Source organism: Hemibagrus wyckioides, linkage group LG06 (assembly GCF_019097595.1).
Source record: "Hemibagrus wyckioides isolate EC202008001 linkage group LG06, SWU_Hwy_1.0, whole genome shotgun sequence".
Taxonomy (NCBI): Eukaryota; Metazoa; Chordata; class Actinopteri; order Siluriformes; family Bagridae; genus Hemibagrus; species Hemibagrus wyckioides.
The window spans coordinates 43,762,523-43,775,022 of record NC_080715.1 but is presented as its reverse complement, the minus strand read 5'-3'; the positions used below and the strand labels follow the sequence as shown (position 1 = coordinate 43,775,022).

At 44.5% G+C, this 12,500-nt stretch overlaps 1 protein-coding gene across 3 annotated transcripts in view; it reads left to right on the top strand.

The window, feature by feature from the left end:
- The window catches only part of LOC131353983 (adenylate cyclase type 3-like), a 34,648-nt gene that overhangs the window by 9,825 nt on the left and 12,323 nt on the right, over nucleotides 1-12,500 (top strand). For all 3 annotated transcript variants that reach the window (XR_009204682.1, XM_058391162.1, XM_058391161.1), the window contains 7 exons: nucleotides 1-115; nucleotides 206-322; nucleotides 8,543-8,643; nucleotides 9,077-9,238; nucleotides 9,562-9,649; nucleotides 11,933-12,049; nucleotides 12,150-12,418. The exon at nucleotides 1-115 is cut by the window's left edge and continues 54 nt beyond it. Coding sequence is in view for 2 of the 3 variants with exons in the window: in XM_058391162.1 (XP_058247145.1) it covers nucleotides 1-115; nucleotides 206-322; nucleotides 8,543-8,643; nucleotides 9,077-9,238; nucleotides 9,562-9,649; nucleotides 11,933-12,049; nucleotides 12,150-12,418 (969 nt within the window). In the remaining variant the exon portion in view is untranslated. The remainder of the gene's footprint in view (nucleotides 116-205; nucleotides 323-8,542; nucleotides 8,644-9,076; nucleotides 9,239-9,561; nucleotides 9,650-11,932; nucleotides 12,050-12,149; nucleotides 12,419-12,500) is intronic.

The window sequence follows — 12,500 nt, the reverse complement described above, 5'->3', positions numbered from 1 at the left end:
GGAGCCGGGGAACGGAGGAGAGCGCTGTGAGTACCTGATGGAGAAAGGTATTGAAACTTACCTGGTGATTGTTCCCAAGGAAACAGACACAGTGGGCGGAGTCAGTAATGGATGGGTGAGTGACAGCAACTAATGAAATGAAGGATGTTTTCCCTAACAGTGCTATTTTCCATATACTGCATAAACCCCACCCACTTTTCTTCAGATGGGTGGTGTACTGACCAATGGGAACTCTGCTCCACTCATCGCCACCACGGAGACAACGGGCAGTGTGTGTTCCGTCCGCAGCATCGCTAATAATACGGGCGAGGGAAGCACACAGGTCAGGCATACGATAAGCATCTAGGACATTCTGATAATCACTATAGAAATGTTTTAATCAACAGGGTAGTTTAGGGAATAGTGAATAGGGGTTAGGGGTTAGGGAATAGTGAGTGAGGAGTAGGGAGTAGGGCTTAGGGAATAGTGAGTAAGGAGTAGGGAGTAGGGAATAGTGAGTAAGGAGTAGGGAATAGGGAGTAGGGAATAGTGAGTAAGGAGTAGGGGTTAGGGAATAGTGAGTAAGGAGTAGGAGTTAGGGAATAGTGAGTAAGGAGTAGGGAATAGTGTGTAAGGAGTAGGGAGTAGGGAATAGTGAATAAGGAGTAGGGGTTAGGGAATAGTGAGTAAGGAGTAGGAGTTAGGGAATAGTGAGTAAGGAGTAGGGAGTAGGGAATAGTGAATAAGGAGTAGGGGTTAGGGAATAGCGAGTAAGCAGTAGGAGTTAGGGAATAGTGAGTAAGGAGTAGGGAATAGTGTCTAAGGAGTAGGGGTTAGGGAGTAGGGAATAGTGAGTAAGGAGTAGGGGTTAGGGAATAGTGAGTAAGGAGTAGGGGTTAGGGAATAGTGAGTAAGGAGTAGGGAATAGGGAGTAGAGAATAGTGAGTAAGGAGTAGGGGTTAGAGAATAGTGAGTAAGGAGTAGGAGTTAGGGAATAGTGAGTAAGGAGTAGGGAATAGGGAGTAGGGAATAGTGAGTAAGGAGTAGGGAGTAGGGAATAGTGAATAAGGAGTAGGGAATAGGGAGTAGGGAATAGTGAGTAAGGAGTAGGGAGTAGGGAATAGTGAATAAGGAGTAGGGAATAGGGAGTAGGGAATAGTGAGTAAGGAGTAGGGAATAGGGAGTAGGGAATAGTGAGTAAGGAGTAGGGAGTAGGGAATAGTGAATAAGGAGTAGGGAATAGGGAATAGTGAGTAAGGAGTAGGGAGTAGGGAATAGTGAATAAGGAGTAGGGAATAGGGAGTAGGGAATAGTGAGTAAGGAGTAGGGAATAGGGAGTAGGGAATAGTGAGTAAGGAGTAGGGAATAGTGATTAAGGAGTAGGGGTTAGGGAATAGTGAGTAAGGAGTAGGGAGTAGGGGTTAGGCAATAGGGAGTAGGGGTTAGGTAATAGTGAGTAAGGAGTAGGGAGTAGGGGTTAGGGAATAGGGAGTAGGGGTTAGGGAATAGTGAGTAAGGAGTAGGGGTTAGGGAATAGGGAGTATGGAGTAGGGGTTAGGGAATAGGGAGTATGGAGTAGGGGTTAGGGAATAGTGAGTAAGGAGTAGGGGTTAGGGAATAGGGAGTATGGAGTAGGGGTTAGGGAATAGTGAGTAAGGAGTAGGGGTTAGGGAATAGTGAGTAAGGAGTGGAGGTTAGGGAATAGGGAGTAGGGGTTAAGGAATAGGGAGTAGGGGTTAGGGAATAGTGTGTAGGGAGTAGAGAATAGTGAATAAGGAGTAGGGGTTAGGGAATAGTGAGTAAGGAGTAGGGGTTAGGGAATAGTGAGTAGGGAGTAGGGGTTAGGGAATAGTGAGTAAGGAGTAGGGAGTAGGGGTTAGGGAATAGTGAGTAGGGAGTAGGGAGTAGGGAATAGTGAGTAAGGAGTAGGGAATAGGGAGTAGGGAATAGTGAGTAAGGAGTAGGGGTTAGGGAATAGTGAGTAAGGAGTAGGAGTTAGGGAATAGTGAGTAAGGAGTAGGGAATAGTGTGTAAGGAGTAGGGAGTAGGGAATAGTGAATAAGGAGTAGGGGTTAGGGAATAGTGAGTAAGGAGTAGGAGTTAGGGAATAGTGAGTAAGGAGTAGGGAGTAGGGAATAGTGAATAAGGAGTAGGGGTTAGGGAATAGCGAGTAAGCAGTAGGAGTTAGGGAATAGTGAGTAAGGAGTAGGGAATAGTGTCTAAGGAGTAGGGGTTAGGGAGTAGGGAATAGTGAGTAAGGAGTAGGGGTTAGGGAATAGTGAGTAAGGAGTAGGGGTTAGGGAATAGTGAGTAAGGAGTAGGGAATAGGGAGTAGAGAATAGTGAGTAAGGAGTAGGGGTTAGAGAATAGTGAGTAAGGAGTAGGAGTTAGGGAATAGTGAGTAAGGAGTAGGGAATAGGGAGTAGGGAATAGTGAGTAAGGAGTAGGGAGTAGGGAATAGTGAATAAGGAGTAGGGAATAGGGAGTAGGGAATAGTGAGTAAGGAGTAGGGAGTAGGGAATAGTGAATAAGGAGTAGGGAATAGGGAGTAGGGAATAGTGAGTAAGGAGTAGGGAATAGGGAGTAGGGAATAGTGAGTAAGGAGTAGGGAGTAGGGAATAGTGAATAAGGAGTAGGGAATAGGGAATAGTGAGTAAGGAGTAGGGAGTAGGGAATAGTGAATAAGGAGTAGGGAATAGGGAGTAGGGAATAGTGAATAAGGAGTAGGGAATAGGGAGTAGGGAATAGTGAGTAAGGAGTAGGGAATAGTGATTAAGGAGTAGGGGTTAGGGAATAGTGAGTAAGGAGTAGGGAGTAGGGGTTAGGCAATAGGGAGTAGGGGTTAGGTAATAGTGAGTAAGGAGTAGGGAGTAGGGGTTAGGGAGTAGGGGTTAGGGAATAGTGAGTAAGGAGTAGGGGTTAGGGAATAGGGAGTATGGAGTAGGGGTTAGGGAATAGGGAGTATGGAGTAGGGGTTAGGGAATAGTGAGTAAGGAGTAGGGGTTAGGGAATAGGGAGTATGGAGTAGGGGTTAGGGAATAGTGAGTAAGGAGTAGGGGTTAGGGAATAGTGAGTAAGGAGTGGGGGTTAGGGAATAGGGAGTAGGGGTTAAGGAATAGGGAGTAGGGGTTAGGGAATAGTGTGTAGGGAGTAGAGAATAGTGAATAAGGAGTAGGGGTTAGGGAATAGTGAGTAAGGAGTAGGGGTTAGGGAATAGTGAGTAAGGAGTAGGGGTTAGGGAATAGTGAGTAGGGAGTAGGGGTTAGGGAATAGTGAGTAAGGAGTAGGGAGTAGGGGTTAGGGAATAGTGAGTAGGGAGTAGGGGTTAGGGAATAGTGAGTAGGGAGTAGGGGTTAGGGAATAGTGAGTAGGGTGTAGGGGTTAGGGAATAGTGAGTAAGGAGTAGGGAGTAGGGGTTAGGGAATAGTGAGTAGGGAGTAGGGGTTAGGGAATAGTGAGTAAGGAGTAGGGAGTAGGGGTTAGGGAACAGTGAGTAGGGTGTAGGGGTTAGGGAATAGTGAGTAGGGTGTAGGGGTTAGGGAATAGTGAGTAGGGTGTAGGGGTTAGGGAATAGTGAGTAGGGTGTAGGGGTTAGGGAATAGTGAGTAGGGTGTAGGGGTTAGGGAATAGTGAGTAAGGAGTATAGGTTTGGGAAGAGCAATTAGATTCAAGATTCAAGAAGCTTTAATGTCATTTCAACCACATATATCTGACACAGTACATAGTGAAATGGAACAACGTTTCTCCAGGACCTGGTGCTACAGAAACATACAGCATGAAGATCAAACACAAACAAACAACAACACAGAGCTAAGACAGAAGTTTGTCCAAGCCACATAAAGTGCAAAGTGTGCAGCTAGGTATAGGGGTAGGGTAGAGTAGTTAGAGTAAAGGGGTTAGGGTGTAGGAGATAGAGGTTAGCGTATAGGGATTAGGAGCTAGGGTATAGGGGTTAGAGTATAGGAGTTAGCATATAGGTATTAGGAGATAGGGATTAGGGTATAGGAGTTAGCGTATAGGTATTAGGAGATAGGGATTAGGGTATAGGAGTTAGCGTATAGGTATTAGAAGATAGGGGTTAGGGTATAGGAGTTAGCGTATAGGTATTAGAAGATAGGGGTTAGGGTATAGGAGTTAGTGTATAGGTATTAGAAGATAGGGGTTAGGGTATAGGAGTTAGCGTATAGGTATTAGGAGATAGGGGTTAGGGTATAGGAGTTAGGGTATAGGAGTTAGCGTATAGGTATTAGGAGATAGGGGTTAGAGTATAGGAGTTAGCATATAGGTATTAGGAGATAGGGGTTAGGGTATAGGAGTTAGCATATAGGTATTAGGAGATAGGGATTAGGGTATAGGAGTTAGCGTATAGGTATTAGGAGATAGGGGTTAGGGCATAGGAGTTAGCGTATAGGTATTAGGAGATAGGGATTAGGGTATAGGAGTTAGCATATAGGTATTAGGAGATAGGGGTTAGGGTATAGGAGTTAGCATATAGGTATTAGGAGATAGGGATTAGGGTATAGGAGTTAGCATATAGGTATTAGGAGATAGGGGTTAGGGTATAGGAGTTAGCATATAGGTATTAGGAGATAGGGGTTAGGGTATAGGAGTTAGCGTATAGGTATTAGGAGATAGGGATTAGGGTATAGGAGTTAGCATATAGGTATTAGGAGATAGGGGTTAGGGTATAGGAGTTAGCGTATAGGTATTAGGAGATAGGGATTAGGGTATAGGAGTTAGCGTATAGGTATTAGAAGATAGGGGTTAGGGTATAGGAGTTAGCGTATAGGTATTAGAAGATAGGGGTTAGGGTATAGGAGTTAGGGTGTAGGAGATAGAGGTTAGCGTATAGGGATTAGGAGCTAGGGTATAGGGGTTAGAGTATAGGAGTTAGCATATAGGTATTAGGAGATAGGGATTAGGGTATAGGAGTTAGCATATAGGTATTAGGAGATAGGGGTTAGGGTATAGGGGTTAGGGTGTAGGAGATAGAGGTTAGTGTATAAGGATTAGGAGCTAGGGTATAGGGGTTAGAGTATAGGAGTTAGCATATAGATTCAAGATTCAAGAAGTTTTTATTGTCATTTCAACCACATACAGCTGGCGCAGTACAATAGTGAAATGAAACAACGTTTCTCCAGGACCTGGTGCGACATAAACATACAACAACAAGTTCAATACAAAACAACAAACAACACCACAGAGCTAGGACAGAAGTTTGTCTTAGCCACGTAAAGTGCACAGTGTGCAGCTAGGTGCAAACAGAACATAGACAAGACAGTGCAAAAAAGACAATAAATACAATAAAGACAACACAAAAGAACACAGGACACTTAGCGCCGAAAAGAAATAAAAGAACGTGTACTGGAATGTAAGTGAAATAAAATAGATAAAGTGAAATGATGTAAAAAAAAGTATTGTGCAAAAATACACAGCAGCGGTTGAGGTAGTGCAAATAGAAATAAACATAAATATAACTATAGCAGCGGATGACAGGTAGAGGTAGTGCAGTAAGTAATGAACAGTATAAATTATGTGTGTGTGTGTGTGCGTCCACACAGTCAAGAGAGAGTGTGTGTATCTGTGTGTGAGAGAGACAGAGAGTTTTGTACAGTTCAGTCCTGAGTGAGAGTGTGTGTGTGTGTGTGTGTGTGTGTGTGAGAGTGTAGAACAGTTCAGTCCCGGGTGTTGAGGAGCCTAATGGCTTGAGGAAAGAAACTGTTACACAGTCTGGTTGTGAGGGCCCGAATGCTCCGGTACCTCTTTCCAGATGGCAGGAGGGTGAAGAGTGTGTGTGAGGGGTGTGTGGGGTGTGTAAGAGTGTGTGTGAGGGGTGTGTGGGGTGTGTAAGAGTGTGTGTGAGGGGTGTGTGGGGTGTGTAAGAGTGTGTGTGAGGGGTGTGTGCGGTGTGTAAGAGTGTGTGTGAGGGGTGTGTGGGGTCATCTACAATGCTGTTAGCTTTGCAGATGCAGTGTGTGGTGTAAATGTCTGTGATAGAGGGGAGAGAGACGCTGATGATCTTCTCAGCTGTCCTCACTATCCGCTGAAGGGTCTTGTGATCTGAGACGGTCCAGTTCCCAAACCAGGCAGTGATGCAGCTGCTCAGGACGCTCTCGATGGTCCATCTGTAGAACACAGTCAGGATGGGGGAAGGGAGATGGGCTTTACTCAGTCTCCTCAGGAAGTAGAGGCGCTGCTGGGCTTTCTTGGTGATGGAGCTGGTGTTGAGTGACCAGGTGAAGTTCTCCGCCAGATGGACACCAAGGAATTTGATGCTCTTGACGATCTCCACCGAGGAGCCATCGATGGACAGCGGAGAATGATCACACTGTGCTCTCCTGAAGACAACAACCATCTCTTTAGTCTTGTCGACGTTCAGGGAGAGGTTGTTGGCTCTACACCAGGCTGTTAGATGTTGCACCTCCTCTCTGTATGCTGACTCATCGTTCTTGCTGATGAGACCCACCACGGTCGTGTCATCAGCGAACTTGACGATGTGGTTGGAGCTGTGCATTGCTGCACAGTCGTGAGTCAGCAGAGTGAACAGCAATGGACTGAGCACACAGCCCTGAGGTGCTCCAGTGCTCAGTGTGGTGGTGCTGGAGATACTGCTCCCGATCCGGACTGACTGAGGTCTCCCAGTCAGGAAATCCAGGATCCAGTTGCAGAGAGAGGTGTTCAGGCCCAGGAGACTCAGCTTCTTAATCAGCTGCTGAGGGATGATTGTGTTGAATGCTGAACTGAAGTCTATGAACAGCATTCGGACGTAGGAGTCTTTGCAGTCCAGGTGTGTGAGGGCCAGATGCAGGGTTGTGGTGATGGCGTCTTCCGTGGAACGGTTAGGACGAATATAGGTATTAGGAGATAGGGATTAGGGTATAGGAGTTAGCATATAGGTATTCGGAGATAGGGGTTAGGGTATAGGAGTTAGCATATAGGTATTAGGAGATAGGGATTAGGGTATAGGAGTTAGCATATAGGTATTAGGAGATAGGGGTTAGGGTATAGGAGTTAGCATATAGGTATTAGGAGATAGGGGTTAGGGCATAGGAGTTAGCATATAGGTATTAGGAGATAGGGATTAGGGTATAGGGGTTAGGGTGTAGGAGATAGAGGTTAGCGTATAGGGATTAGGAGCTAGGGTATAGGGGTTAGAGTATAGGAGTTAGCATATAGGTATTAGGAGATAGGGGTTAGGGCATAGGAGTTAGCATATATGTATTAGGAGATAGGGATTAGGGTATAGGAGTTAGCATATAGGTATTAGGAGATAGGGGTTAGGGCATAGGAGTTAGCATATAGGTATTAGGAGATAGGGGTTAGGGTATAGGAGTTAGCGTATAGGTATTAGGAGATAGGGGTTAGGGTATAGGAGTTAGCATATAGGTATTAGGAGATAGGGGTTAGGGTATAGGAGTTAGCATATAGGTATTAGGAGATAGGGGTTAGGGTATAGGAGTTAGCGTATAGGTATTAGGAGATAGGGGTTAGGGCATAGGAGTTAGCATATAGGTATTAGGAGATAGGGGTTAGGGCATAGGAGTTAGCATATAGGTATTAGGAGATAGGGGTTAGGGCATAGGAGTTAGCATATAGGTATTAGGAGATAGGGGTTAGGGTATAGGAGTTAGCATATAGGTATTAGGAGATAGGGGTTAGGGTATAGGAGTTAGCATATAGGTATTAGGAGATAGGGGTTAGGGCATAGGAGTTAGCATATAGGTATTAGGAGATAGGGGTTAGGGCATAGGAGTTAGCATATAGGTATTAGGAGATAGGGGTTAGGGTATAGGAGTTAGCGTATAGGTATTAGGAGATAGGGGTTAGGGCATAGGAGTTAGCATATAGGTATTAGGAGATAGGGGTTAGGGTATAGGAGTTAGCGTATAGGTATTAGGAGATAGGGGTTAGGGTATAGGAGTTAGCGTATAGGTATTAGGAGATAGGGGTTAGGGCATAGGAGTTAGCATATAGGTATTAGGAGATAGGGGTTAGGGCATAGGAGTTAGCATATAGGTATTAGGAGATAGGGGTTAGGGCATAGGAGTTAGCATATAGGTATTAGGAGATAGGGGTTAGGGTATAGGAGTTAGCGTATAGGTATTAGGAGATAGGGGTTAGGGCATAGGAGTTAGCATATAGGTATTAGGAGATAGGGGTTAGGGTATAGGAGTTAGCATATAGGTATTAGGAGATAGGGGTTAGGGTATAGGAGTTAGCATATAGGTATTAGGAGATAGAGGTTAGGGTATAGGAGTTAGCATATAGGTATTAGGAGATAGGGGTTAGGGCATAGGAGTTAGCATATAGGTATTAGGAGATAGGGGTTAGGGTATAGGAGTTAGCGTATAGGTATTAGGAGATAGGGGTTAGGGTATAGGAGTTAGCATATAGGTATTAGGAGATAGGGGTTAGGGCATAGGAGTTAGCATATAGGTATTAGGAGATAGGGGTTAGGGTATAGGAGTTAGCGTATAGGGATCAGGAGATAGGGTATAGGGGTTAGGGTGTAGGGGTTAGGGTATAGAGAGTGGTTATTCACACATTTCTGCTGGTGTTTCAGAAGCTGCAGTTGAGCAATCTGTCAGACGGAGAGATGGAGAACCAACAGGAACTGAACAGACTGCTGAGTAAAGCTCTACTGGACCGAGAGTCAGAGAAGACGTGAGTATTTACACACACACACACACACACACACACACACACACACACACACTCACACACACACACACACACACACACACACTACACTAGGGGTCTCAAACACAGTTCTAAGTTCTGAGTAACTTGTCCAAAGGGTTAAAGAATGTGTACAAATTGATAAAATTAAAATGACTCAATAAATCCCGCCCCCTTCTGGTGTTGCACTGACAAATCATGCTCCTCTGTTTTCCTCCATACTCTCTCTCTCTGTCTCTCTGTCTCTCTCTCTCTCTCTCTCTCTGTCTCTCTCTCTCTCCCTCTGTCTCTCTCTCTCTCTCTGTCTCTGTCTCTCTCTCTCTCTCTCTCTCTCTCTCTCTCTCTCTGTCTCTGTCTCTCTCTCTCTCTCTCTCTCTCTCTCTCTCTGTCTCTCTCTCTCTCTCTCTCTGTGGTGTAGGATGAAGGAGAAGAGCACCACCGCTCTGTCTCTGCACTTTGTCGATTCCGATCTCGAGTCTCGTTACTCGGCAGAGAAAGAACGTCAGACTGGCATCGCGTTCAGCTGCAGTTGCATCATTCTTCTCTTCACCTCCGCCATGGAAGTTCTGATCGATCCTCAGTGAGTCAGCAGCACCACCACAACCACCTGAGATGTTCACACTGAATTAAAGCATATGTATTAGTGCCCTCTGCTGTGTAGGAACTGCAGTGGCAACACTGACAAGACTTTTCTTTCCCTGACCGTCTGTAAACGCCACACTGAGGTGGAGGCGGGTTCTAAGCAATTCTCTTCTGTGTGGGGGAGGAGCTAATAAAGAACCTGATGTATTAAACTCCCAATGCTTCAGTAATATTAAGGTCATACAGGTCAAACACTGCTTTCTGATGTTCTCTATTCCTGTATCTCCACTGGCTAATTATTTCTGTCCTTGTCTCTGATAGGCTGACGGTAAACTATGTAACGCTGGCAGTGGGTGAAGTGCTGCTCCTCATCCTCACCATCTGCTCACTGGCAGCCATTTTCCCAGGGGTACGGCACAGGAGTTCTATTTTATGCTGCTTGATTGTGAATGTGTATTTATTTAAGCATTTATTTGTGTAATGTTCTGATTGGCTAGGGTTAGGCTGTGGGTGGAGTTATTACGAAACACTGACTGGTGATGATGATAATGATGGTGAAGATGGTGGTGATGATGATGGAGTTGATCATGATGGTGAAGATGATGATGATAGAGGTGGTGGTGATGATGGTGATGATGGAGGTGATGATGGTGAAGATGATGATAATGGTTGTGATGATGATGATGATGGAGGTGATAATGATGGTGAAGATGATGATAATGGTTGTGATGATGATGAGGATGATGGAGGTGGTGTTGTTGATGGTGAAGATGATGATGATGGTTGTGATGATGATGAGGATGATGGAGGTGGTGTTGTTGATGGTGAAGATGATGATGATGGTGAAGATGCTGATGATGGAGGTGATGGTGAAGATGATGATAATGGTGGTGGTGATGATGATGATGATGATGGTGAAGATGATGATGGTGGTGAAGATGATGTAGGTGATGATGGTGAAAATGATGATAATGGTGGTGATGATAATGGAGGTGACGATGGTGAAGATGATAATGGTGGTGAAGATGATGATAATGGAGGTGAAGATGATAATGGAGGTGATTATGATGGTGAAGATGATGATAATGGAGGTGATTATGATGGTGAAGATGATGATAATGGAGGTGATTATGATGGTGAAGATGATGATAATGGAGGTGAAGATGATGATAATGGAGGTGATTATGATGGTGAAGATGATGATAATGGAGGTGATTATGATGGTGAAGATGATGATAATGGAGGTGACGATGGTGAAGATGATAATGGTGGTGAAGATGATGATAATGGAGGTGAAGATGATGATAATGGAGGTGATTATGATGGTGAAGATGATGATAATGGAGGTGATTATGATGGTGAAGATGATGATAATGGAGGTGACGATGGTGAAGATGATAATGGTGGTGAAGATGATGATAATGGAGGTGAAGATGATGATAATGGAGGTGATTATGATGGTGAAGATGATGATAATGGAGGTGATTATGATGGTGAAGATGATGATAATGGAGGTGATTATGATGGTGAAGATGATGATAATGGAGGTGATGATGGTGAAGATGATAATGGTGGTGAAGATGATGATAATGGAGGTGATGATGGTGAAGATGATGATAATGGTGGTGAAGATGATGATAATGGAGGTGATTATGATGGTGAAGATGATGATAATGGAGGTGATTATGATGGTGAAGATGATGATAATGGAGGTGATTATGATGGTGAAGATGATGATAATGGAGGTGACGATGGTGAAGATGATAATGGTGGTGAAAATGATGATAATGGTGGTGATGATAAGGGTGGTGATGATGGTGAAGATGATGATAATGGTGGTGATGATGGTGATGATGATGATGATGGTGAAGATGATAATGGTGGTGATGGTGAAGATGATGATAATGGAGGTGATGATGATGATAATGGTGAAGATGATGGAGGTGATGATGGTGAAGATGATGATAATGGTGGTGATGATGGTGAAGATGATGATAATGGAGGTGATGATGGTGAAGATGATGATAATGGAGGTGATGATGATGGTGAAGATGATGGTGATGATGATGATGGAGGTGATGATGGTGAAGATGATGATAATGGAGGTGATGATGATGATAATGGTGAAGATGATGGAGGTGATGATGGTGAAGATGATGATAATGGTGGTGATGATGGTGATGATGATGATGGAGGTGATGATGGTGAAGATGATGATAATGGAGGTGATGATGATGATAATGGTGAAGATGATGGAGGTGATGATGGTGAAGATGATGATAATGGTGGTGATGATGGTGAAGATGATGATAATGGAGGTGATGATGGTGAAGATGATGATAATGGAGGTGATGATGATGGTGAAGATGATGGTGATGATGATGGAGGTGATGATGATGGTGAAGATGATGGTGATGATGATGGTGAAGATGATGGTGATGATGATGGAGGTGATGATAATGGTGAAGATGATGGAGGTGATGATGGTGAAGATGATGATAATGGTGGTGATGATGGTGAAGATGATGATAATGGAGGTGATGATGGTGAAGATGATGATAATGGAGGTGATGATGATGGTGAAGATGATGATGATGATGGTGATGATGGTGAAGATGATGATAATGGAGGTGATGGTGGTGAAGATGATGATGATGATGGAGGTGGTGATAGTTCTGATGTGTTGTGTTAGCTGTTCTCAGAGAAGCTGGTGTCGTTCTCAATGTGGATCGATCGGACACGCTGGGCGAGGAACACCTGGGCAATGGCTGCCATCTTTGTTCTGGCCATGGCTGAGGTGGCTGACATGGTGAGAAGAACTGCTCTTTGTGTGTTTTTCCTTCTTTTGCTTCCTGATCTAATATCTGTGTGTGTGTGTGTGTGTGCATGTGTGTGTGTGTGTGTTGTAGTTGAGCTGTCAGCCCTCAGTCATTCTTCTCAACACCACTTCAGGACTAACGCTGAAGTTTCTGGGTGAAGGTGGTTGTGTTGAAAACCCACAATACTACAGCTTCATGGCTGTGCTGTCGCTCGTGGCAACCATGATGCTGGTTCAGGTCAGTCACCTCGTAAAGCTCGCACTAATGGCGCTCATTACCGTGGCAACTGCCATAGTGGACATCTACAGCTGGAGGACCATTTACGAAATCTATGACAGCATACGCTTTCTGAACTTCAGGTGAGGGTGTGTTCTTCTCTACATGAGCAGAGTAATTACTGCAGCTGACTGAATGATGTGTGTGTGTGTGTGTGTGTGTGTA